At 36.9% G+C, this 24,959-nt stretch overlaps 1 protein-coding gene across 2 annotated transcripts in view; it reads left to right on the top strand.

Moving 5' to 3' along the window:
• cps1 (carbamoyl-phosphate synthase 1, mitochondrial) overlaps positions 1-15,315 on the top strand; it is a 41,076-nt gene extending 25,761 nt beyond the window's left edge. The window contains exons 29-38 of one of the 2 annotated variants that reach the window (XM_042731730.1): positions 1,493-1,570; positions 3,061-3,168; positions 3,889-3,978; positions 4,285-4,455; positions 8,858-8,932; positions 9,556-9,654; positions 11,167-11,226; positions 11,416-11,528; positions 13,551-13,680; positions 13,757-15,315. In XM_042731730.1, coding sequence (XP_042587664.1) covers positions 1,493-1,570; positions 3,061-3,168; positions 3,889-3,978; positions 4,285-4,455; positions 8,858-8,932; positions 9,556-9,654; positions 11,167-11,226; positions 11,416-11,528; positions 13,551-13,680; positions 13,757-13,885 — 1,053 coding nt within the window. In that variant the 3' untranslated portion in view covers positions 13,886-15,315. The remainder of the gene's footprint in view (positions 1-1,492; positions 1,571-3,060; positions 3,169-3,888; positions 3,979-4,284; positions 4,456-8,857; positions 8,933-9,555; positions 9,655-11,166; positions 11,227-11,415; positions 11,529-13,550; positions 13,681-13,756) is intronic. The other variant, XM_042731731.1, reaches the window with a different exon arrangement.
• Positions 15,316-24,959: the final 9,644 nt, after the last annotated feature.

Here is a 24,959-nt window from a genome sequence, read left to right on the forward strand (position 1 = left end):
CGGAGTACCCGGGTGGGGGTGTGGTACAGCCTTGTACTTGTTCATTTCTGTTGTGTAAACATACTCCAGTGTGTTTTTTCCCCTTGTTGCAAAGTCCACATGCTGGTAGAACTTTGGCAAAACTGTCTTTAAGTTTGCGTGGTTGAAGTCACCGGCTATTATGAAAAAGCCGTCTGTGTTATTTGTTTGATGATGGTGCTGTACAGCTCGTGAAACACGTCCTTCGCGTAAGCACATGGGGGGATGTAAACTGCGACAATAACAATGGCTGTGAACTCTTGCGGCAGATAGAACAGACGACACTTCACAAACATAAACTCCACCAGCGATGAACAGTGTTTTGTCACTACCACAGCATTATTACACACATAAACCACCTCAGCGAGCCTTACCAGACAGTTCTTTGTCTCCGTCCGCTCGATAGCAGGCAAGTCCATGTAGCTGAATAGCGGAGTCTGAGAAGTTGTCGTTTAGCCATGTTTCGGTGAAAACAAACACACAACAATCCCTTGTCTCATGCTGTGTAGACCGAATGAGTTGAATTAAGTCCAGTATATTTTCCAGAAAGCGAACATTTGAGAGCATGAGTGATGGAATTGCTGGTCTAGTGGGGTTAGCCCTTGGCCTAGCTCGTGTGCCTCCACACTTGCCGCACTTCTGTCCCCTCTCACACCGCCGGCGTCACAGTATTGTGCGAGTAGCGTCAGTAGGTGAGGCCACAGTCTCGGGGTTCGGCTTCAGCAGCAGACAAAGGCCTCTTAGCTTCTCAGTAGTCTCCGGCGAAAGCTGTTGTTGGTACACACTGCCGATTTCAAAAAGTCTGACCGCACCGCCATCTTGGATCAAAATAATAATTATTTGTTCAAAATAACAATGAAACAGTAATAACAGTAAAGCATTTTTTATTTAAATATATTTTAAAATGTAATTAATTTCTGTGATATTCGAACCACATACACACCAATGGGTCATCCTGTTATTTACTGTATATAAATACAACTGCCACACAGGTTAACTAAATGGTGTGAAAGGCTGAAATAATCAGTAGCTGCGTCTGTACACCAGTACCTCATTCAATGAAAATCTAAACGGCTAAAAGCTTCACTTTCCCACCTAAATTTGTATTTTAGTGTTTGTCGGGTTGCCTTATAAAGCCAGTCAACTGACTAATGGATATTATAAGATTGGAAAAGAGACAGGTCTTTCAGACAAGTGCTGGGTGGAAGGGTTTAGTTCTGCAAAGCATTATGCTTATATTGACGTAAGTAACAGAATGACCCTGTGCTGCATGAGGCTCAGGTTGGTGTGGCTGTTAGAGACGGTTAACAATTCTGGGAAGCACTTCACAAACACTCTGTCCTTGTTAATGTACAGCTTTAGCCTTGAAAGGCCCTTTGAATCAGCTTTTCAACAGTATTTTCAATGCCCTTTGCAGTATTCTTAAGAGACTTTTTTAGCAATGGTCTAATTTACAGCATTTTCTTCGGAACAGGATCATCCTGTGGTCATCACTAAATTCGTCCAAGGTGCCAGAGAAGTGGAGGTGGATGCAGTGGCCAGAATGGGCAAGGTGAGAGATGCTAGAATAATTTTAACAGGTAACATTAGTCAAATAACTGCTATCCCACACACAAAAAGACAAAATAAATAAATAAAATAATAATAATAATAGATGCTTAAAATGCTTGTATGTTCCTTCTCTTTTTGTTAAGTAAAATTAGGATTGTAACGTGACGTCTAGTTTTTGCACTAAAGTGATTATAATCCTAAAGGAATAGTTAAAATTAGGTAAGACTTTAGTTTAGGAACCAATTGTCACTATTAACTAGTTGCTTTTTAGCATGCATAGTACTAGCATATTTGCTGTTTGTAGTACTTATAAAGCACATATTACTCATAACCATATTCTGCATCACTTAAAGGGATATTTCACCCCAAAATTATCATAATCATTTATTCACCCTCATGTCATTCTAAACCTGTATGAATTTCTTTGTTGAACATAAAAGTAGATATTTTGAAGAATGCTGGTTCAAACAGTTGTTGGTCCCCATTGACTTCCATAGTATTTCTTTCCTTACTATGGAAGTCAATGGGGACCAACAACTATTTGATTACCAGCATTTTTCAGATGATCTTCTTTTGTGAAACTTGCAGGTTTGGAACGACATGAGGGTGAGTAAATTGCCAAAATCTTAATTTTTGGGTGAACTGTTCTTTTAATCCTATCTAGTACCTAAATTTAACAGCTACCTTACTAACTATGAATAAGCAGTATTTAAGAGTTTGAGGCAAAAGTCATGGGTAATAGTTTAATAGTGGGAATTGAACCTTAAAATAAAGTGTAATGAAAACTGTAATCATTTACTTAGCCTCATGTTGTTCCAGAAGTTTTCCAGAAGATATTTTGAATAATGTTGGTAATCAAACAGTTGATGGTAGCCATTGACTTCCATATTATGGAAGAAATATTGTAGAAGTCAACGGTAAAGTTAAGGAGAATAAATGATGACAGAATTGACATTTTTGGTTGAACTATCCCTTTTGGCTGAACAAACAATCTGACTGCTCACACCTAAACTGAAGCTATTCCAGTTCCAGTGTGTGATCTGTTATTAAATCACATCTAAAATTCTCTGCATAAAACACATTACATGAGTCTTAACCCTTGAAATTGATGTTTGCTAACAGGAACAACTGAATCATCCATTTTAGTCCCAGCTCTTAAGGAATTTATATCACTTCCACAGTCTATCACTCTGTGCTTAAGTGACTGAGAGTTCAGGGTGCAGGTCGTTGCTCGTCTCATCTTGTGTATTCATAAACTTGCATATTGTTTTGGAATAACAACACTCAAAGGCTGGTACCATCAACAAAAGTAAAGACACTTTCAAAATGTACCAAGATGCAACCATTGCAATCAGTTTGGTTGAGAAAAGTGCAATCAAACACACAAGCCCTACTATGTTTTGAAAAATGCAAAAGTAAAACGAGCTGAAATAATAAATGATAGCTAAACAGCTGTTTTAAAATTAGCCTTAAGTATGGTTATGGTTACAGGTGCTGGCTCATGCCATCACAGAGCATGTGGAGGATGCAGGAGTGCACTCTGGAGACGCCACACTCATACTGCCCACCCAGACCATCAGCCAGGGAGCTCTGGAGAAGGTCTCAACTTCATTTATATTCAACAAAGCTTGCTGTGTGAAGCTGGTTTGCACCTTATCCAGGCAGATTTTTTTTTTTTTTTTTTTTTTTTTTTTTTTTTTGCTTTTTTCATCACATTTTAACACATTTATTCAATCCTCATCCATTTTTTTTGTACACCATTTGTTGTACAATAAGTTTTTGCATCAGGTGTTTTCTTTAAAACATTGTGCCTTTTCCCATTCCCAACATAATGCTGAAACATCCATTACTAAAATCTGCATTGTTACTGTGACATCCAATTTGTGCAGGAAAATCAAATCTGGCTACACAAAACATATGCTGGTGTCATTTTTAATCTAAAAATTCTTTCAGTGTGGTCTTGATTGTGTATTTCATGAGCCACAGATGTGACTTTTCATTTTCCTTCGAGCTGAATCAAAAATAGCCTGTGTGTTTGTGAAATCCACCTCTTAAAACAAATCTGACAAAACGTTTATTCCCAGCAAAGTGAGAGGGCCAGCAGTCCATCAAAGTCTTCTCTTTTCAGCTGCCTCGGTTTATCAGAGTTGATATTAAAATTTCTGTGCTTCCTAAAATGTACATTTGATTGATGTATATTTGATAGGATATGCATAACTCAGACTGTGATTGATGTTTTCTGACTGTGTGTACGTAAAGACTTTTGAGTTATTACTTGTAGTTTTTATTTATAGATTTTTATTATATTTTTTATTTTAGGTGAAGACTGCTACACAGAAAATTGCAAAGGCGTTTGAGATTTCAGGGCCATTTAACACTCAATTTTTGGTGAAGGGCAATGATGTAATGGTAAGTTATTGGTGCTTCATGAAAAATGTGTCTGTGACTTTAAAAGATATGAATTTGAACATTACTTTTTCATGGCCAGTGAACCGACAACATTTAGAAACATTTTTGATCCAGAATTATTATTAGAACTATTTTCCATTTTTTCTTCTTTATTTACTCTGCAAATGATGCTTTCTACTGAAAAACATTGGGTCATAGTAAGGAAGAAATGATTAATGCTAAGCTGTTGGGGATTTTATTAAGCTTTTATATTTGTAATTTGTGCAATGTCTGCTGGTTACTAAGGACCATGTGTTTCTGTCTCAGGTGATTGAGTGTAACCTGCGTGCATCTCGATCTTTCCCTTTCGTCTCTAAAACTATTGGTGTGGACCTCATCGATGTGGCTACCAGGGTCATGGTGGGTGAGCCACTGGACGAGTCTCGTCTGCCCTCCCTAGAAAACCCAATCATTCCAGTCGACTATGTTGGCATTAAGGTATGTATGTGTGTTAAGTAAAGTAAATGTGTTTTAGAGCTATGAACTAGCAGTTAGCGCACATGCTTTTTTTTGTAGCTTATATTATTCATGTATCAAAAGTATAATTTGTATATAGACTGAAAATTACAAATGAAACATGGGCAAATAAAATAAATGTATATAAAACACTTTTAAAATATTTTATTTATATATTTATCTATATACTAGGTTGCATTTATTTGATCAAATACAGTAAAACAGTAATACTGTGAAATAGTACTACAATTTAAAATGACTTTTTTTTCTATTTGAATGTATTTTAAAGTGCAATTTATTCCAGTGATGACAAAGCTGAATTTTCAGCAGCCATTATTCCAGTCTTCAGTGTCTTATGATACTTTAGAAATCATTCTGCTAATCTGGTGATCATGAAACATTTCTTATCAATGGTAAAAATAGTTGCAACTTAATATTTTTGTGGAAACTGAGATTTTTCAGGACTTTTAGGGTTCTTTGAATAAAAAGTTTAAAATAACAGTATTATTTAAAACACTTAACTGTCACTTTTGATCAGCTGATTTAATCCAACCTTGCTGAATAAAAGTATTAATGTCTTTCAAAAAAAAAAAAAAAAAAAAAAAAAAAAAAAAAACTAGTGCTGGGCAACGATTAATCGCATCCACAATAAAAGTTTTTGCTTATATATAATGTATGTGTGTGTACTGTTTATTTATTATGCATATGTAAACACACACACACACACACATTTACATGTATATATTTATATTCATATAATTTATTATATATAATGATATTTAATATATAAACAATATATTTTTCTTAAATTAATACATGCATGCGTGTGTATTTATATATATATAATAAATATACACAGTACACACACATATTATGTACACAATTTTTATTTTGGATGTGATTAATCACGATTAATCGTTGCACAACACACACACACACACACACACACACACACACACACACACACACACACACACACACACACACACACACACACACACACACACACACACACACACACACACACACACACACACACACACACACAAAAACATTAATGCATATATCCAGCATAATATTACATACCACATACTGTTTAGAGGTTTATTTGCTTTTTACTTTTAACCGGTTACAAGTAACCGGTTACTACTTACTGAACAAGCCAGTTAATAGGCTTTAAAAGTGATTGATTGTACAATTAAATGAGTAGAGTATTAGTGCTGGTTTGTATCACAGGTTCAGGAGTCAAAGTAGTTACGTGAATCTAAGACACTTGCCGCCTGAATGGTGTCTCTATTCTCCCAAAGTCATTTCCTGTGAAATGATCAAGGAGTTTCAGTGCAATAGCCGCAGAGAGGAGCCAATCACAAGGGAATAATCCCTGTCTCCTGCCAATCTCAAAGTTTTAAATACCTCATTTAGTGCTTACAGGAATTTTAAACAGCTAACTGGATGTTTCTGTTGGAGAGAGACGTATAGGGGATTTACACTCTCTCGCAAGATTAAAGATTCATTCTCTCTCTCTTTTTCAAATGCATCTCTCGTGATCTTTTTCTTCAGTTTCCCATAAAAAAAGATGTCATGAATGAAATCTCACTTAAAACTAATTTTCTTCTCCTGAACAAGAGCAAATGGAAATGTATGTATAATATAATATCATAATTTTATATATTTATATATTTAATATTATATATTGCAAGTGCATATTTTTCTTTTATTCAGCATTCACATTAATCATTGTCATTAATCAAGTCCCAGCAAAAAATGTTGATAATGTTATTTCAATATTTCAAATAAATGCTGTTCTTTTGAAATATCAATTCAAAGATTCAGGAAAAAAAGTATATTCGTTTCCACAAAAATATTAAGCCACACAACTGTTTTCAACATTGATAATAATAATAATAGATGTTTCTTATGCTACGTCTTCATTAATCCAGATACATTTGAAAATGGCATTTTCATTTTAAAACCCTCTCAGTCCACACTAGCGTTTCAAGCTTTATCCAAAAGTTTCTCATCCACACTGAAACATCAGAAAATGTCAAATTCACTCACTCACGATTGTATGTCTGATCTAAAAGGTAACTGCCCTCACATTTTGCCATCTTTGCAGGACTGCGATAATTACATTTAAAGGACCTTAAATTAATTGAGCACAGGGTTAAATTCTGTCAGAGTAGTCTGATGCAGGATAATATAAATAAATATGACAGGGTCCATATTGGTACATTATCCCGTTTCATATTTCCTCCGCTTTTGTCAAGCTGGGTAGCGTCTCAACAACAGTGCTCTTCCTGCCTAACAAGTCCCAAATGTGAAGTCTGTAATGCCTTCCTTAGCTACACAGACTGCTGTTGGATGAAGGTCAGCATGTAAGAGTTTTTCAGAGAGCATGGACACACTCCTTTGTGTTTCATGAAAGTGCTTGTTATCCTTGTTTGGGAATCTGCTCCTCACATTAACCACAGAACCATGTTTTTGTGAAAATGGTCCACGAAGATGATCCAGATCTCTCTCTAAAGATCCAATACAAATTTGCTCATTGATTTTTTTTTACATCTTTCTGCTGGCATTATACAATGTGATTGTTGGTTACAATATTTGCAATTTTCCTCTTGTAATGTATGCAGTGAACCATTGGGACCAGGAAGGCCTGGTTTCCATGCCAACCACTGGCCTTTAAAGGAAGCTCTATAAATTGGTAATAGGGAAGCCCACTCTTTGCTACTTCATGTTCTGGGATTCTCCTCGCAGGGTAGTGTGAATCCTCAGGGGGTTCAGTAGTAAATAATGTATCTGCTATAACCATGAACTGACTCTGGAACAGTGCCCGGTTTGGAATAATAGTAGTGGTAGAAGTAGTAGTGTCCTTCACCTCCACAGTTCAGCCTAGTGGAGGTGCCCACTGGGATTCCTGCCACATTAACAGCGCTTCCATACCAGAACGAATCAAAGCTGCTTGTGTTTATTCCCGCCGGCATGGCCTTCTCTCGCATTTACATGCGTAAGTGAGGCTGGCCTATCCAGGACTGATTAGATGGCTTCAAGGATGAGTTCCTCCTGGTGGCGCTCTGCAGTGGAGGCTGGGCTGGCGTGTTAATCTGTGTCCCGCTTCCCCTGTGCGGGTAATGGGAGCTGTCTGCTTTTAATTGGAAAGATAAGGATGTCACTTCTCACATGGCAATCTGCTTGCCCCGTCATTTGAGAACTGCTTGAATAGAAGTCAAACCGCTCCAAAACATTTCACTTTAACAGTCTCACCATGTTCTATAAGCCAACACTCAGTACCACCCATTATTCAAATTAATCCAGCATCTTATTTTTTCTTTCTTTGAAAAATGTGTTTTGCTTATTCAAAACGTTAGGTTGTTTACCTCAGTTTAAGTCACTTTATTGTGTCCTTCGAGTTTGTTGTGTCTCTTCCACAAACGGATGTTTTGGATGTCCCCAGTGTGGCTGATTCAGGTCTGCTAATGTTTTGGCCTGTGGGTGGCAGTGGTGTAACAGGTTTACCATTTTCTCATACACTTTCATATGAGAAATTCTAGTATAATATCATTTGATTCGGGAGAACCACCCTAACATGTCAAATGCTCTTGAAACCATTAACCCTATATTAAAAATTGTAACATTAGACTTTCATTAGGCCTGTATACATTTTCTCGCTTTCTTGTTCCCAGGATGCATGATAAGCACTGTGCGATAATGCTTCAAAGATAAGTATCAGGAAGTAAACAGCATTGGTATCAGATGGCTTTTCTAAATAAATGGAAGCCTGCATCTCCTAAGTTGCATAAATATATAGAAAACTGTTTCTTTTGCAGTTCTACATGTGTAGCAAAATAATTCTAAATGCTTAGATATTACAGCAGTAATAAAGCAATTGTTGTACATTTTATTTGTTAACATAATTCATAATTTTGTTCATTTATATACATCTATATATAATTTTAAAGAGTTTGGGGTAGGTAAGATTATTATTATTATTATTATTATTATAAATAAATTAACTGCATTTATAATGTTTAAAAAAGAGGTTATTTTAATGCTGTTTATGCTGTTCATTTGAACTTTCTTTTTACCAAACAGTCCTGTAAAATATTCATCTGTCTATCTATCTATCTATGGAAGGATGGATAGAAAAGTTATTTTAAACTGTAATAATATTTCACAATAATCCTGTTTTTACAGTATTTTTATTAAATAAATGCAGCACGCATGAGAGACTTTTTTTTTCAAAAACATTCAGAAACTTTTGAATGCTAATGTATATGCTTTAGCCACTATATATATATATATATATATATATATATATATATATATATATATATATATTGAAAGACCTCTATTTGAAATTGAATATGTTTCTACTCTTTGCTAGGCTCCTATGTTTTCCTGGCCTCGGTTGAGAGAAGCTGACCCTGTCCTGCGTTGTGAGATGGCCTCCACCGGAGAGGTATGGCGCTGCTTCAGGCACATTGATTACTATTACATCTGTCATAAAATCTGAAGTGTCCCCAGCTTGTGTATTCATCTCAGGTTGCTGGGGAGCAGTGCCACCATCAGGGATAAATATTTACATATTGTTTACCAATTGTAGCCTTATTAGTTCAGTGGTTCTCATGGACACGTACTTGTAGTTTTCCCCTCCAAATCCAGCAAAGAGTATTTTTATGTTTCCACACCGGCCAGTTTACCTGCTCTCCCTGGCAACGAGAAAACCATAGAAACTAGCCTGGAGGACAATGAAGCAGGAGGAGCGTTTTTATCGTGTAGCACTGATTTCCAGCATTAGAACAGGAAGTACAATATCTCCACTCCAGATTTTATGATGGCCCCATTCTGTCCGTTTTTTCATAATTGTAATATCACACCAGTCTACCTTCATTCAGCAACATCTTTAATATGTTTGATTTATTTCACTTCAGCTTTGAATATTGTGCTAATGAAGATAAATGAATAATTTATCCAGGAGTTTCTGCGTGCTGTGATGAATATTTGCAGATTTGCTCATGATCTTAAAGATGAAGATATTTCTTTCTTCCTCTTATTTTTTTCTCTTGTCTTTTCTCTCTGCAGGTGGCATGCTTTGGACCAAACATCTACTCTGCCTTCCTGAAGGCCATGCTCTCTACGGGATTCAAGCTTCCCCAGAAGGGGATTCTCATTGGGATTCAAGTGAGGGAGAAACCTTTTTTTTTTCTTTCCTTAAGGGTTGAATCTCAGAGGACTGTCTGCATCACATCCTCTCAGATTTACTCAGTAGAACATGAACATTTCTGGCTTGTTTTGATCAGAGCAGGTTGTTTTTTGCAAGATGTTATTTCCTCATAAAATGATAAACGCTATAATATGAGGTTTTCAAGTAGGAAATCAATTCCTGAAAAATGTAGTGCACATTTATGAGCTTAAGAATTGACATGTAAAAATTCTGTTAGTTTCTCACCCTTACGTAGTCAAAAACTGTGAAAGGTCTGGCTGCTCTTTTCGATACAATTAAAGTAAATGGCAACTAGGTTTGTCAAGCTACAAAAATGACAAATAGCTCCATAATAGTATTATGAAAATGGTCAATATTACCTGTGCACTGTATTCTAAGTCTTCTGAACAGACTGAAAGTTAGGAAAATCTTGCCCTCTAATAAAATATAATATAATGTAATGTAATATAATAATTCAAAGCAGTTTGATTAATCTCAGAAACCTTTTTTTGTATAAAATAATATTTGGAAATCGACATTTAAATGGCACAATTACTGCGATTATCTTAAGTAATTGCACTTGGATCAAACAAACACGTGACAGGCCATTCATCTGATTGTATATTATACAAATGTGAAGCCACATCTCTCAAAAATGGGTTATTATCCATTAAAAATTACTAGCAGCTACATTTTTGCATGTAAATCTCCCTAAAGCTGCACATAAATGTATAACCATCCCAAAGGGGCGAATATAGTGACACATATACACTGGAAAAAGTTACTCCATGAAATGCGACAACCTTGTGATGCAGGCACGAGATGTATAAAACAGGCTTTATAAATACATTTTTAAATGCTTAAAATACAATGCACATTCTGATCTGTTTCCTCAAATGTTTTTTTTAATGGGCAAAATTATTTTATTGTGCATCTTCATTTGGTGTAACTGTATGATGTTCACACATAATTTTAAGCCTTGACTATAACACTGGAATTCAGAGGCTTTGCTTTATGTTTTGATGTAATATCATCATCGGCATGCCCTCTTTCATTTCCTCCTGTGCTCTCTCAGATGTTTACGATTCATGCCCACTCTCAGTGTGGAAATCAAATATCTTGTCAGGGTCATTGACGATGCTCAGACAGCACTGTGTTCTAATGGAGTCTCAGGTATAAATGAGAGCATGAAATTCCCATTCGAAACAAACCCCCGGTTCTGTAGATGTTACCTGCCTGATGGCCGTACCTGGGGACTGCAGATCTGACATGCTTTTTAAAGCCTGATTACCAGCCTGTGGTTAAGTCTCCGTGAACACAGAGCTGCGCTATTGATCTGGAAGTGCTTAGGGGAAGACTTTTCTTCTAGAAATAGTCTCCTGTAACCATCCACACAGCTTGCTTGACCTTTTGGTTTTGAAGTTTTTTTTCTGTCCGGCTATCTTTTTCTTTTTGCTTTTTCAGTTGATATTTTACGTTTTTGTCTCTAGCATTCATTCAGGCCTAACTTCATGTCCACTGCTCATCAGCTTCATGAGGAGGGCTTTAAGGTGAGTTACTCTACAAACCCATCCACTTCACTGGGTTTGAGTTAGAGTTTATTTAAATCATGGAACAACAAAACAGCTGCAGACACTCTGTAGTAGTTTTTTTTTTTTCTTGGCTGAATTACATCTTGCACTGATTTAAAAAAAAACAAACAAACAAAAAAAAAACTGCTTCTGTATTTGTATCTTTAGCTTTATGCCACAGAGGGTACATCAGCTTGGCTCAATGCTAATGATGTTCCAACAATCCCTGTTGCTTGGCCAAGCCATGAAACCAAAAATACAACCTTACCCAGCATAAGCAGGTGAGTACTTTGACTTTTTTTTTTCATTTTAGTTTTATTAAGCTCTCAACTGCTATAAATATTCTGATAAAATATTTTAAAATATTTATTAAAAGAGGTATATAAATAAAGTGCATTATTATCATAAATTACAATTAAAATTAAAATGGCTAATTAATAAATATGTAATAATATTTTTTCACATTTTAATCTAACTAGATTAACTAGATATTAGGCTCTCAAATTTTATGTAACTAATAGTTTTGGCAATTTTTGATGACATTTATTGTGCACAAAATGTTTGGTAGGGTTTTTTTTTTTTTTTTTTTTTTTTTTTTTTAAATAAGTAGCTCCAAAGCTGTATTTATTTGATCAAACATATTGGGAAATATTATTACCATTTTAAGTAACCGTTTTTAACTGTCCACCTTATTTTTAAATGTAATTTATTCCTGTGATGACAAACCTGAAAGCTTTCAGCAGTTGTTACTTCAGTCTTCAGTGTCACATGATCCTTCAGAATATACTAATATATACATTCTAATATGCTGATTTGGTGCTCAAGAAACATTTCTTATTATTTTAAATGTTGAAAACGTGTGGTGCTTAATATTTAGTGAAGACAGTGATACACTTTAGATTAATCTAAAGTTCAAAAGAACAGCATTTATTTGAAATAGAAACATTGTAATTTTTTTTAATTAAAGTGTTATTATTTTTATTATTATACTTTTATTATTATCCCAAACATTTGTGTAGTATTCATTCGAATCAGTTATAGCACTGTGATGCTAATGAGACTTTAGTAGCATCACTACTGTGTTATAGTAGTACTGCGTAGGACCACATATTAGTATTACACATTACTACCGCTGCATGCTGTATTACATAGTACTGCTTTCATGCCCTGATTGTTGGCTTTGTTTACTGGAAACATTTAGCTGTGACAGTCACCAATCGGCTGTCATGAGACCCTAGAAGTTAAGTCTGTCAACAGAGGATCCAGTCATCTTTGAGGCATTCAGGCGTCTTTGTGTCACTTATGTTAGCATTCTGCTCTGGTGCACGGCTCTGTCGTAGCTATAATGCCTTCACTGAAAGTGTATTCTAGACACTGCATGCTGAGATACTTCAAGTATGTCTGCTATCTACCCTCAAGGGTTGCAGTCTTATTACACTGTTTTGATGTAATAAGAGATGTTTACTAAAGTTGGATCACAGATTTAGCTGATCACATTTATAACTAATCAGAGCGCTTTTAACACAGCTTCACATACATTATTGAGACTTGGGATCACAGTTTATGGTTTCGATACATTTGGTCCTGGTTCACTTAGGGCTCACGTTGGCATTTTTGACAGCGAACCTAAAGGCATAGTGATACGTTCACAACCTGATTGTTCTGCTTGAGTGACGTCTATATTGTGACGAAACTCACCGAACACCCCAAACAAAAGGTGCGTTAGACTTAAAGCGGCCCTGTGGGTGTATGATATCATAGCACCCATTAACTGATCTGCTCGCCGCTTTGTTGAACACACCTAATGCTATCTGCCGGATTAAGAGCTCTCATTCTTGCATGTACATACAATTTTATTTTCGCCACCTGCAAACTCACAAGGAGCTCATAAAAGGCACTTTACCTCATTGTTGATCCATGTTTGCCCTCTGCTTATTTTGTTTTGGTTAAACCACGTCGTCAAATCATGTCGCATAGCGTCGCATCTTGTCATTACTTCCCGTTTTTGGTTCGTTTAGAAGTATTTGATCCATGTTGCATTCATATATCATTCAAATTGCACCAGAGTTCATTTGGAAGTGGACCGAGACCCATCTTTTCAGCGGACTCGGTCCGCTTGTTTGTTGCGCACCAGGGTTTGGATGACAGCGTTTACACTTACTCAGACGAACCGCAATGACAGAGCAATTATACCAGAGTTTGTTTTAATCAAACCAAACATGACAAGTGTGAACACACCCTAAGTGTACTGTTTGAAATCTCTAACTTTTTATTGATTACTCCATTTTCTGGTTTCTAAACAGACTTATCAGTGAGGGACACATTGACCTTGTGGTCAACTTACCTAATAACAACACCAAGTTTCTTAAGGACAACTTCCAGATCCGCAGAATGGCAGTGGATTACGGAGTACCACTTATAACAAACTTCCAGGTCAGCTGTCTCTTTTAAATGTATCATCATTTATTTTTGTTCTATAGTATTAAACACCTATTTTCCTTTTCTGCAGGTTGTAAAGCTGTTTGCAGAAGCCATCAGGTATTCCAGCGATTTAGACGCAACCAGCCTGTTCCACTACCGCCAACGTGAGCCCAGACTGTCGGAGGACTCCGCTGCATGGTTAACTTGTAATCTCTAAAACAGGGGACTCGGCTCAAAAATTAGCCAGGTGTTATCTATCGGGGGCCAACGGAACAGTTATAATCAGTTTTACAATCATAAATCTAAGTAGACAGGGCTCAACAGTAAAGGTCCATTCACACCAAGAACAATAACTATAATGATGATGATTAGGCTTATATATTAGCTTCCATAACCAACACACAGTAACATTCTGTTTATAAGCACATGCTGCAGTTTTGTCATCTGTCACTGTAATTGCTCAAGCTCTTCAAAGCAGGATTCTGATTGGCTGGCAATGTTTTTAGTTCATCTATAAAAAACATTGTGAAAATGATTCCAAAGTTATTCCTGTGTACTGTTGTAGTTGTTGTATATTTATATAATATTTATACAATTATAAACTGTATTGCATTAATATACATTATATTTATATTTTTAAATTAATTTATTTTACATTCATTTCTTTACAGTTATTGGCACAATTACAGGTCTACATTTCTGGGTTAAAAAAAAAAAAAGTAAGAGACCAAGACAAGCCAGCTATCATTAACCATACAATACTACTTATATCCAAAATGTATTAGGCTGCATGTGGCATGTGAGTGTGAGCTTTCTGGCTGTTTTTAACACTCAGCACTGTCTGTTCAATGTACCAAAGAGCAAGAAACTGCTGCTCTCAGCACACAGCAGCATATATGCGTGTGATCACACAAAAAGATAATGATTTCTATAAATGTGTCCATGTTTGTGCCTCTTACCAGAGTGAGATCGGAGGATATGTCTTGACTTTCCTCAATAAATATTAACAAACATCACAGAAAGTTATTTTACGCTAGAGCAGATCTTCAAGGACAGGTCATTTATAATTAACATGTTTAGTGAGATGGAGTATCTAATAAAAGACCCAAAATATTTATGCACCATTTCATAGCCTTTTATTTCATGCTTTAATTTGAAATGTTTCATTTTCCTGGAAAATCACAAATGGAAAATATTGGTCTAAGATAAATTAATGGATTTAACAGTAGTACATTTATAGCAGCTTCTTAATTGGTGCAATGTTATTTATCCATTTATTCTAACTGTCATTTATGTGAAACATTTGAAGCTTCTTGGGAAAGTCCTCATTCAGCTTTATTAGCCTGCCAGTAATAGAAATATCAAGCACTTGGCCACCTATTAGCATTACTCTGCACACACATTATGTTTATCACTTAAACATCACTTAAACTCTGCGCTAATTGGAAAAAGCTAATATTATGACCAAACAGCCCACTAGAGTGTTGCACATTATCTAGTGGTCTAGATATTGATGTCATAATTAAATCCCAACACATGTGTTTGTGTGGGAGCTAAGTACGCTACATGTCTCAGCTCATAAGGAAAGGAGATTGCAGAAAGGGAGGAACTAAACCGAAATGGGGAAAAACAGCAGTAGAGTAGAGAAGTCCTTTTATAGTACTGTAGACAAATTAAGTAGATATATATATATATATATATATATATATATCTATATATATATATATATATATATATATAATATATATATATATATATAATATATATACAATTTTAGCCACCTCACAGATTCACTTAGAAGGACAGCTCACCTCAAAAAAAAAAAAAAAAAAAAATGTCAGGAAAAAAAACAACAAACAAAAAAAAAAAACAATTCCTAACAGCATGATAGTGAATAAAGACATATTTTAACTTTTTGGTGAACTATTCCTGATATGCAAGTTCCTATGGTTCAAGGGTCTCCGTTTAAGCAGTTACAGATAGAATCTTTTGGTTCATTAGATCAGCGGGAATCACTGAACTGGCACACAGGCATTTGAAACACCAGCAGGCAGATGGCACCTTATGCCAGCCAGATGAGGGGGCACCCATGTGGCAGTGATAGAGTTCATATTTAAGCCATTTTGTATTGGCTAATGGCCATTCATTTACAGCAGGGCGTGTTAAGGCATTATGCTGAATGTGCCCATTTTGACCCTGATGCTGTTTTGCAGCTGTTGGATCAAAATAGCTCCGTGCTGTACATCTGCTCAAATGGAAGACAAGTGAATGAAAACCTGGAGTTATTTTTCTGTGTTGTAGAATATATTGATAAAACAAACAGCCTAATGCAGGTTGTGCAGTCTAAACATGCAGCACTGCCAACAGGTGTTATTTGTGTTTGTTCATTATCAGGTCCAGGCGGAATCTCTCTCTCTTTGTTAAAAAAAAAAATCCATTTACTGTTCTGATTTTGAGGGTAAATCTGCAGAATTGTAATGTGGAAGGTAGTTAGCCATGTTGAAATGTATTAAATAAAGCAGAGATTATTCAAATTAAATTAGCCGAAAATGTGGAGAATGTGTAGGGTTATAAGAATGATGGCTGTTCCAATTCTGCAAAATATCATTTTTATTATAAAACAGTTTTTTAGCTCTGAAACCTAAGTGGTTGAGTAGTTTATTTTAAGCAGCTGGAAGATAGAAAGTCATACAGGTTTGGAACATGAGGGTGAGTAAATGACTGCATTTTAATTTTTGTATCAACTTACTAATGTTAACAAATTTAAGCTTCATGTAAAGTGTTACCTTTGTTTCATGTAGGCTATAAAACTAGGGTTTGATGGCTCTGTATGATTGACTTGCTCAGAACATGTAGTGAGGGAACAGGCAGTGCATTTCCTGTTCAATCATTAGTGCAGCAGGTTTAGACTTGCTCAAGATCTGCCTCAGGCTAATTTCTTATGTGTTCTGAGTTAGAGAACAGAGCAGCCACACAGCAACTGAAGTTAATTCTCCAAAGAATCGAATTATCCAAATTTGCCTAAAGTGCAAAGTGCTCTGTTTACCTTGTAAAGAGTTTGAAGGGGTCTTGCAGTGTTCTTTAAGCAAATGGAGTTTAATTTGTTTTAGTCGGGCTCTGATTAAGTTCTTTACAGATGGCAGGACTGCAAAGATAGCATCCTTTTTCACAGACCTGTCTACATCCATTAAGACTAAAGGACGGGACAACGTGTCTTGTCGTTAGAACCCGTGAGGAATAGTCTACAGCCTCGAAAACAAGTTCAACTCGAACTATCTCAGCATACACCTAATAGGCCTATCCAATTTCAATACATCCTAGAGAAAACTCCTGGCATTAGCTAGAATTTGTCTATAAAAAGAGCCCACAAGAGGATGATATGCTAATAAGCGTCTCTCACGTTGCCAGACTCAGGGTGAAGCTATTACTTTTATTCGTTTAAAAAATATGCTATAGAATAGTCCAGCTGAGTGAAGCTACCCTAAATAGTGTGTGCTTACTTTTCTGGTAAATAACGAGAACAGAACAGGCCATATGTGACAAATAAGACGTGTTTTTGCCCGCACAAATGTTATATCGCCTCTGGCTGTTGTTCAGCAGCTAAACTGTTGCAGAATGGGCGTATAGAGTAATGACTTGTGGACCCTGAGGGACACTTGGTACATCGTTGCTGACAACCGTGTCAAAATGGATCCTTAACCCTCTTCATATTATTACCACTCGAAAATGAAAAGCAATAGAGGGAGAACAGAGGCTAGAAAAGCTGCCTAACATAATTACCGCGACACATTACGGCGCGCGTGATATTTTCCCCGCCATGCGAAACCTCTCGGAGGATTCAGACGTGCCTTGATATTCCGTTTGCGGTGAGAACTTTTAATTATACATGAATGAGTTTTAGTGCTGCCTCTCGGTGAGGACCTCTGAGATTAGAGCGCTGTATGCCGAGCTTTCAGGGGTCATGATTAGCTAGTCACACAAGGCTGAATGTTTGATTGAATTTAGCTGGGAAAATTAAATGTTGAAATTTGATAGGGTAGAGATTACTGTATAAGAAACTTAAATAAGGCCAGCAGGAGAGCGGTGCACTTTTAAGGGAATGGAATCAGAGTTACTTCTAACCCTCTGAGGGTTGGCGGTGTATTATATTATAAAAAGCAGAATAACATTGATTAGAATGATATTAGATTCATGTTGATCCCACTGTACCGTGGTACATGTAACCTAAAAGCTCTTTAATGAGATAGAGAGTACATGTCCCCCTATAAGTCTCTTTGGGTTCAGAAGGAACGAAAGACATCATGTAAAGTGTGTTAGTATGGCTATCAGTAGAGCCCCAAGATATTGCTCTGAGAAGTCACAGATTAATAAGAGACTTGCTCTATATATGTAGACCTGTGTGTGTGTGTGTGTGTGTGTGTGTGTGTGTGTGCATGTTATTAAATGTGGTCCAATTGCACATGGAGATGTAGACTTTGCCTCAGGATGGAGATTGCACTGCCATTCATCTGTATACGCCAGAGGCAAAGAATACATATTTCGTTTATATTTGACATTTCTTCGCATGATGCAGTTTAGGTCATTTGGATCACACATGGGCCATGGAATTAATATTTAAATTTAATCTGTGAAGTATGTCACTTCACATTCATAAATTCATTTTGTTTCTTTTCATTTTTTTTTCAATGTCTTGACAAGCTATTATATTTAGATATTTATATATCACACACACATACTGTGTTAAAATGCATCAGTTTGCTTATAGAGCAAGACTCCTTTAAACTCTTTACAATGTTTTTGCACTTGAGTCAAATTTAAATCATATATCACACTTTAACATCTAAATTTAAGTCCAGTTTCTTTGAATCTCTTGGGTCCCTTTGCACACTATAAAACAACTGTACCACAAGACCAGGATGATTTTTGGAACTGTAAAGCTTCAAAGTTCTGACACACACACAAAAAAGTATTTTAATTAAGAATCAGTTGCCATGAAATGCCATTATACTGTAAAATAGGCTTTACTAAAATACAATATTTATAAAAGTATAATGTATACTGTCAAAATGAGTGTGATATCAACTTTTGTTCATACTATGCAGTTAGTAGTAACATAACAATTACCATAGGAACTTGGTCCTTGAGGTTAAAGGGGTCTTCCTTTGTAGTCCCTGGGCTTTCTGAAGTTGAATAGCCTGAAATCAGTGGTTAGCACTGCTTGAGAAGGTCCGTAGAAAAAAAGAAACCCACATGACTGTAATTGCATCTCTTTTTTTTGGCCATTTTTAACCCCCTATTAGTATGGATGAGTGAAGCTTGTGATTCTACTCTTGCTGCCTCACCGCAGGTGGGAACAAATTGAGCTGAAGCTCATTAAGGAAAGTGTCATGACGATGGTGGTTCTAACCTTCAGCTGTCTCTCAAAGGATCTCAGAGGAGGCCGGGCAGCTGCAGTTGTCTCTGTCCCTGCGCTGATAGAGTGTGCAGACTCAGCCATACTGAATAATGCACGGCACCTGCCTGGGTTGAAGGAAGCCTGCTGTGTGCTGAAGAAAGAAAAAAAAACGGCCCGCTAATTGACATTGGTTTCTCATGCTGTGCTAATGAATTATCCATGGGGCATGGATGAGGCACGGTGCGTGCTGTCCTGTGAGGTGCGTGCTGGTATCTTCAAGAGAGGTTAACAGATAAATTATGGGTGTTTTTAAGTGGCATCTGCATTGTTAGGCCATTATGTTCCTGGATCTCGATTAGAAGAGGAGATGTCAGGAAAGGGAGATGTCAAATTTCTTTAGGGAAATTACAGAATGTCTTCCATGTTCAGCTCATGACATTACCCTTAATATGCTTGGGCTAAATTTCTAATAATAGGTACTCACTTTTCCACCATTTTCTATACCTTTTGATGTTTGATTGTATATTCATTCTTCTTTAGAACACTGCATGAGTATATATCATATCATATTTGTCTTATTTCAGACTTTAACAATCTAAAATGTGGGAAAAAAGTAATAATAAAGCATAAGTAGGTGTTTCCAAACTTTTGATGGGTAGAATCTGGTCCAACAGGTGGTCAATAATGGAACAGTACAAAATGAGAGCAAATTTAGTAAATGTAACATTATTTTTGCTTTACATAAAGCCACTACCATACTTGGAGCAAAATTGGCCACTGCCATGCAAGCAGTTTCTATTCTGTATCACATAAATCGTGATCTGGCCAGATTTGCATCCAACAGAGCACAGAGGGAAGGGAAATTCTTTTTCCACTCTTTTAATAGGAAAACATCTAGCAGTTCCTGTAAAAACGCATGAGTACATAGTAAGATATCCTTCAGCAATTATTGAAGATTTTTATTTAATTTGCTGGGTCCAATTAGACCGTTCTAATTTCATATAATGTGGTAGTAGCTCTACAATACAGTACATTCTTCTACACAATGCTAATTGAGACGGTGAGACGGCCTACAGAGAGGAGGTGAGCACCCTGACTAAATGGTGTCAGGACAACCACCTCTCACTCAACATCGACAAGACCAAGGAGCTGGTGGTGGATTTCAGGAGACAGAGCAGAGAACACACACCCATCACCATCGACAAGACACCTGTGGAGCGGGTAAGCAGCTTCAAGTTCCTCGGTGTTAACATCAGTGAGGATCTCACCTGGTCTACACACACTGATGCAGTGCTGAAGAAGGCACATCAACGCCTCCTTCTTCCTGAGACGACTGAGGAAGTTTGGAATGAGCCCCAGCATCCTCAGATCGTTCTACACCTGCACTATAGAGAGCATCCTGACGGGCTGCATCACTGCCTGGTTTGGAAACAGCACTGCTGGCAACCGCAAAGCTCTGAAAAGGTCTGCGTGCGAACTGCCAGCCACATTGTTGGAGGTGAGAGGCTTCCCTCCCTCCAGGACATCTACACCAGGCGGTGTATAAGGAATCCCGGAGATCATCAGTGACTCCAGCCACCCGTCCCACAGACTGCTCTCTCTGCTGCCCTCAGGAAGACGTCTCCGTAGCATCCGACCCGCACTAGCCGACTGAGGGATAGCTTTTTTCCCTCAGGCTATCCGACTTATGAACAGTCTGAACTAATACACCCTACAGCATACTCCACAATATGGTATGCCACACACTGCACTTTAACTTTGACAGTTCAACACCGAACTATTTAACACAATAATCTACCTGCTACCACTGGATTTCCCATCCAATTGCACACATCCATAACATTTCTGTATCCAGCCCCACGTACACTCAGCATATTTTCATGCGTATATATGTCTACATAATGTAGAATGTGTACATTCTGTGTATAGTGTATAAGTGTGTAGTGCTAACTGTATGTATGTACATATTGCGTAAAATGTGTAGTGCTAACTGTAAGTATGTCCAAATAGTACACTGTGTGTACTGACTATATGTATGTGCATATATTGCATATTTTCAGTCTGTTGAAGTCTTAATGGTTATTGTTAACTGTTTTCTGCAATTTCTGGTGCACGCTCCCAAGAATTTCACTCACCAAGGCACATGTGCTGTGGTGATGTGACAATAAAGTGACTTGACTTGACTTGACTAATTGTGAATAATAAAATGCATCTAAACATATCAGATCAAATGATCAGTTTAGAGCCAGTGATCTAAAACGCATGAAAGTATTTTCTCACCTGGTATACTGTAGAAATGCATTTTGATGATCAATTAGTTTTTGTGTTGCCATTCAAAATACCCTATTTTGTCAGATGAATAACAGGCTGTTTATATTGTAAAGCAATCAGTAGAGCAATCAGTCTAGAAAGTGAACTTCAAACACATATTTTATCCAGTGCATTATTACCCACAATAGGTGCTGATGTAGACAAACAAGCAAGAAACAGCTGTATACGAGCATGCTTAAATTACTGCAGGAGCCAATGTGTTGCACACAAAGACAAGCCATTTATGTCTGTTATTGTAAATTGATGCTGCTCACAGCTTGGTTTCATACTTGTCTGCTTTTAATTCATTTCTTATTTTCTCTGTGCTCTTATCTGAAATTACTGTTCAAAATTACTGTCTCTTATGAAGAATTTAAAACCATAATTAGTCATACCTTGTCTCAGAAAGCCAGAAACGTAACTCAACAATTTCCTTGTCATATTTTCTGTGAAGACTCAAATAAGAAAAAAAGAAAGAAAAATGAGCCACTCTGCATTTCAAATAACAAAACTGCCTGTTAGTATTACTTCCCTTGTTTTATGAAAATAAAAAAAAAAGGTAAACATAAGAGAAGTGATTTTTATTCCAACAACAGCAAGACACTCCATACTGCAATTAAACTCAAATTTGTGCTTAAAGTAAATTTCAACAATGCACAGGGCCCTGACAATGGACTCCCTGTTTGGATTTAAAGCACCTAAAATGATGCTACATTGTTTGTAGTGGTTAAACTCAATAATGCAATGATTGTATTAACTGAATAGTTGTTTAAATGATTTTCAATCATTTACTCATCCTCATGGTGTTCCAAAATTGTGTTTCTTATATATCATTATTGTCTGTATAATGCAAAAAGATACATACATTTAATTTTTATTCGGGTGTTTTTCATAGTGACCGCAGCTATTATTATTCAAAAGGACCAAAAATACAACAAAAGCTTCATAAAAATATTCCATACAAGAAAAGGGTAAAATGTTTTGGGTGAACTACTCTTTTTATCGGTTTTGCAGAAAATGAAAACAAATATCAAAATTGAGATTGTGTACTGCTGTTTTTTTATTGTTACAGATGAAAAAACTGCCAGTAAGAGCACTTCTGTTTCTCCAGGGAATTAAAGCGTGGCTTATATTGTAGGTATGGAGAGCAGAGGGGGTCTTTCCCTCCTCCTCTTCTCACCTGTTCCTCTCTGCAGGCTGTTTTCCTACAACTGTGGCACTTGATGAACTGTGCCAGCTAATAGACCAGGGTAGATAATCAATATCTGAACTAAAACATTCTGAAGAGCAATTTTAGTACAAGTCAGGTGTAGGACACCCCTGCCTCCAGACATGTACTCCTGTTTCCTAATAATTCTTTATATGGAGGTAAACTTTTTTTTATCCTTAGTTGCAATATCTTTCTCTTGTAATCAAATATTCAAGACTGGGGAGAACAAATGTAAAACATTAAGAAACTTTCACTGTAAAAAACCCATATTGGTTTAAGGAAGCTCCCTGTGTAGGCTATAGAAAATGCTGGGTTTTTAAACAGTGCTAAAGTTTACATAGCTGCAATGTCCTTGAAATTTTAGAGATCAAGTCAAGTGACATTTATTTATTTAGCGCCCAAGGGTAGCATGTAGAGGGTGAAAAGTAACAGTCCTAGTACTGAGCTCTGAAGTACTCCATTCACTTGTGAACAATATCACCTTTTAACTCACAATATCACCTCTTAACTTGACAAGATAAATACATTGTCCAATACTGCAAATAATTCCATGACTGCTCCATTCAGTGACTTTCTACAGGTGTATCATTTCAATTCTCACCTCCATCGTGTTTATTATGCAAAGTTTATCTAATGATCATCTTATTCTGCTATTTCTCCATTACATTAGAATGGATTTGATGCCTTACGTTGCTTGTGTTCTGAAATGTTTTCTACAAACTCCATTGTGCATACAGTAATGGCTTCATTTGCATGTTTTCATTTTGCTAGACATTTTTAGAGAGAGAGAAACAAGATGCTTGCAGGCTGATTACTTCTCCTCTGTGACTTTTAGTTAAACATCAGCCCACATCCAATTCTCTTTGCTATGTCGTGTTTTTCTCTCCTGTTATCTCAGTCTCTTTCTAAGTTTCTTTCACACAGCACTGAACTCCCTGCTCCCTCACTTCGCATCTCTTTTTAATAAACACCCACTGAACTTCACATCTTAATTTAAGACATAATTTAAAATATTAATTCTCCTTGTGATATTAAAATATTGTTTTCTTATAATTGATAGTAAAGAGCATATGATCAAGGTGCACTAGACTCACATTCTGTGAAATAGATGCCTTTTTTGTTTGTTTGTTTTACTTTAGGTTTAGTTTATATTATTGAGACATAGGCTGAATTCAAACGTATTGTATGTCCCATGCTACAGTGGCCGAGAGAGCTAAAAATGCTGCAAATGAAAAACACACATGCAAATAGAAAAAAACACCTGCAAGTTAAGAAAATATCTTTATTCATTTGATAACACGTGCTGCAAATGCTCACAACACAAACAAATAAAGAAACGTGCTGCAAATACAACATAAACAAAAACATAAATGCGCTGCAAATACTCAATACAAAGAAATAAAAAAAAAAAACGGCAGAGTTAATGAGCAAATGGCAATCTCATTGGCTGGCGCTCATCTATTACCATCGCTGTTTTGATTTCAACAAATCAGTTCGAGACATACGCTCTTGGGCCGAATGCAGACAACGTGATTAATATTCATGAACCCAGCAGCTCATCAATCCGTAGTGCATTGTATATTGGTAGTATGGTAGTAGAATTAGTAGTAGTATTATCTTTTAATAATAATTAATATTATCTATTACTATCATTTTTTTTTACAGAAACCCTGAATGACAAACAATATCTTAAGCATAACCACCAGTCTTAAGTTTAGTTAAAATGACAAATATGCATTCATACATGGTTACCAAGTTTTAGTTCTAATCACTAAAGTTCTATCATTAAATAGTGCTCAATTATCATAATATCATAATATAATGCTTGACTGACTGATTAAGAAGCGAAGATTTAAGAAACTGAAAGACTCAGCAAACGTAGAGTCATTCATATAATATAAAAATATATATTGTGACGGGACGAGCCAACGACAGACACAGTGGGCGTGGCGTCAGGCCTCGGAGAGGTTTTTATTTAACAGAAAAAAACAAAAAGAGAGGTAATAAAGTGTCCAAAAGGGGAACAGTGTCCAAAACAACAGGGAATCTGGTGTCCTCGTCGTGCTGCGGGGTTCGTGGGGGTCTGGCAGTGTGTCACGGAGGGAAGGGTCCAGGTAAGGGGCGGAGTCCGGCGGCCGCACGCGCTCCCCTCTTCGGTCCGGGGCGCGAGGGGCGGCGGCTTCTTCTAGCGGCTTCATCCTCCTCGCTGGCCGCGGCGCTTGCAGGGGATGGACGGCCCGGCATCCTGGCCCGACGGCCGTGTAGACGGGTGCGGTTCTCGACCGGACCGCGGGTCCGGCAGCTCACGTCTCTGGTGGCGCGGGAGTCCCTCAACGCACCCTTCCTGGACCCACGAGGACACCAGTGTGCATGCAC

This window comes from Cyprinus carpio, chromosome B9 (genome assembly GCF_018340385.1).
Source record: "Cyprinus carpio isolate SPL01 chromosome B9, ASM1834038v1, whole genome shotgun sequence".
NCBI lineage: Eukaryota > Metazoa > Chordata > Actinopteri > Cypriniformes > Cyprinidae > Cyprinus > Cyprinus carpio.